The sequence below is a fragment of the Saccostrea cucullata genome, unplaced genomic scaffold, assembly GCF_032062105.1.
Source record: "Saccostrea cucullata isolate Sc308-1 unplaced genomic scaffold, CSIRO_AGI_Scuc_v1 ctg3247, whole genome shotgun sequence".
NCBI lineage: Eukaryota > Metazoa > Mollusca > Bivalvia > Ostreida > Ostreidae > Saccostrea > Saccostrea cuccullata.
This window is the reverse complement of record NW_026933364.1, coordinates 48,064-51,179: the sequence shown is the minus strand read 5'-3', so window position 1 is coordinate 51,179 and position 3,116 is coordinate 48,064. Positions and strand designations below refer to the sequence as shown.

Sequence of the window (3,116 nt, the reverse complement as noted above, 5' to 3'; positions counted from 1 at the left end):
GACCCTCTAAAAATCACTAAATCGCAGAAATCTCCGGACCGGAAGTGACGTCATCAAAATAAAAAAATATATGTCTAGATTTTTTGATGTTCTATCAGACCTGAAAGTTTCATGAAAATCGATCGAGCCGTTCTCGAGAAATCGCGCGCACAAAATCGGTAAGAAAAAAAAACAATAATAAAAATAGTGGAAAAGAAACCTAAGAAAAACAATAAGGTCTTCCGCTGAAGACGGAAGACCTTAATAAAGGTAAAAAAGAAACCGAAGAATAATAGAAGGGTCTTCCGCTGAAGACGGAAGACCCTAATAAGAAACAGAGTAAAAACAATATGTTCCCCAACTTTGTTTGGGGAACATAACTAAAGATTTATAGTACTTTGGTGATGCTGTGAAAATGTTTGATTGAAATATGAAGACTTTGTGTTTATACACATCAAGCTACAGTATGTTGATTTTAAGGAAGTATACTAATATGTACAGCTAAACTCAGTTATAATGAAGTCACTGGGACCTTTGAGATTACTTTGCTATATCCGTATTTCATTATGTCCTAAATTATAGGAATTTCATTAAATTTATATAGCTGGAGATCCAAGATGATTTTGCTCTATCCATGAATTCGCAAAATCATTGTTCGTACGAAACAAGATTGATTATAGTACTTTTAATATCACATGAATGAGGATCACCAATCATGACCATGTGTGTTATCTTTTATACCCTGCACAGAAATGCTTGGACAAATCCTTCCCAGTATCCAACCACAGTGTAGACTTGTATAAGGACAACTTTAACTTTATTATCTGTCAGTAAGACCTTCAGGAACTCCCCGTCAGGACTCAGTAGATGGATCTGTTTGTTGCTAGGGTCAGTTACAAGGATGTACTACATCAGTTGGATAAACATAGTATGTAAATGATATAGAAATATAAATTCACAGTTATTAAATCTTTGAATATTATACAATTATGGACTCCTTTGTGTGTTGAATATGGTTTGTTATTCGCCAGAAAAATATCAGAATTGACCGAGGTGAAGCAATTATACGTCATATTGATAAATTTGATGATATTTATGCACTTCATAAATTTTGCCATTTGTACTGAAAGATTTTAACAAGTCCTTCCCAGTACCCCACCCACAATGTAGACTTGTACAGGGACAGTGAGTATGGATAGTTCACTTCTTTCTCTGTCAGTAAGAACTTCAGGAACTCCCCATCAGGACTCAGCAGATGAATCTGTTTGTTATGAAAGTCAGTAACAAGAATGTTACAGTGAGAGTCACACACTACTTCAATTGGTTTAAACTCCTCTGTTGGGTTTTGTCCATGGTAGACAGACTTCATACGACCAGAGGGAGACATAATCACTAGTTCACCTGTAGAGAGACTTGTTCGGTTCACAACACAGATATCACTGTTTCTGTTCTGTGTGACTCTGACTGGCAATGTAAACAGTCTGGTGTGACCGTCCTCCTGGTACTCATACTCATGGATGACGTCACCTGTCACTGTGATGTGTCTCATCAGACATCTGATGTGTGACTTTAACTTGTAAAGATCTGATTCCTTGTCTCTCAAGGTGACCAGTAGTCCACCGTCCCCTGACTGACAGATTCCTATTGGTACCAGTGGATTTGTACTGATGACTATAGACAAAGTTCCTGATGGCATGAGACAGTGGATGGTGTTGCTGATGGACTTGTTACCACCATCAGCGAAATAAACATCACTGTTTTCAGTCACACACAGGTCATATAGACTGATACTAAGTTTCTGTTCTTTTGTTCCCTCCTTGTTAACTTTTTCTGTATATTCAGATTCAATATCTGCTATGTAACATTTTTCTTCATTAATTGCCTCCAGCACATCAATTGTTTTATCTTCATACTGAAATGAGTTTATTTGAGTTAAGCTAATATTATCTAAATCAATAATTTTTCCAATCATAGACTCAAGTAAATCATCTTTGATTTCACCTCTAGTGAACCTCATTGAATGTACACAGTTTGTCGTATGAATCTCCAATTCTAGATCTGTCAGCATTTTCCTCAGTTCTCTGTGGTTGTCAATCAAGCTGTAATCTGACATGGTGCTGTTGTTCTCCTCCATGAATTCTACTGTGTCAACAATTCTTCTCCTTTTCTTCTCTAATTCAGATTTCTCATGGTTCGGTTGATCATTCTTTTTAACTAAATCGCCTCTCAGTGTTTGTTCATGTTGTTTTCTGATTTCTGTCAGTTTGGCCATAATCTCATCACAATGCTTCTGAAGCTTTTTAATCTCAGAGTCACACTGTTCTTCATTTTTTGTGATCTGTTTGGACACCTTCTCCATCTTCTCATCAATCCCAGACAGATCTTCTTCCTTGATCTTCTTCAGAAATTTAAAGAGACCCCTCCTCATTTGAATGGCTGCGGTGGTTAGGGTTTTCCAGTTATGATCTCTATGATCTGATTTTGCACAATCGCCACAAATAAATTCATCACAGTCCTCACATATAACATCAATAGGTGAATCGTGGGTTTCACACATTACAATGTGCTCTTGAGGAGAGCCCAGTGGAGGTTTTTTTGTAGTTCTGGCAGCCATGTTTGTCAGGTGTTGCCTACCTGAATGACTTAGTTTTTACTCTGCATATTAGATAACCACAAAGATTGAATGTGTAGTTGGACTTTAAATTTATTCGATATGACACTAAGGTGTGCAATGAATTATATTTACATTCAGTGTAATTTTCCTAATGAAATCAATTAAAAATCCATGACATTCAAATTTCTATAACACACGCGAAACCTTGTCACCGCGCGTTAGAATGCACAGTAGGAACTATATGCATTTTCAATACTCTAGGAATACCAGAATGTAAAATGTTTTATTTCAATTTACTGAAAAACTATAACCCTTGAGGAGAGCCCAGTGGATGTTTTTTTGTAGTTCTGGCAGCCATGTTTGTCAGGTGTTGCCTACCTGAATGACCTAGTTTTTACTCTGCATATTAGATAACCACAAAGATTGACTGTGTAGTTGGACTTTAAATTTATTCGATATAACAGCAAGATGTGCAATGAATTATATTTACATTCAGTGTAATTAGGGCCCCGCAAGGATTTGC

General features: G+C 36.6%; 1 protein-coding gene across 1 annotated transcript; it reads right to left on the bottom strand.

Annotated features, from left to right (window-relative positions):
- Positions 1-1,081: 1,081 nt before the first annotated feature.
- On the bottom strand, positions 1,082-2,593 carry LOC134238111 (uncharacterized). The gene has a single exon (XM_062720234.1). It carries the CDS (start codon positions 2,591-2,593, stop codon positions 1,082-1,084), a length of 1,512 nt encoding a protein of 503 aa, XP_062576218.1.
- Positions 2,594-3,116: the final 523 nt, after the last annotated feature.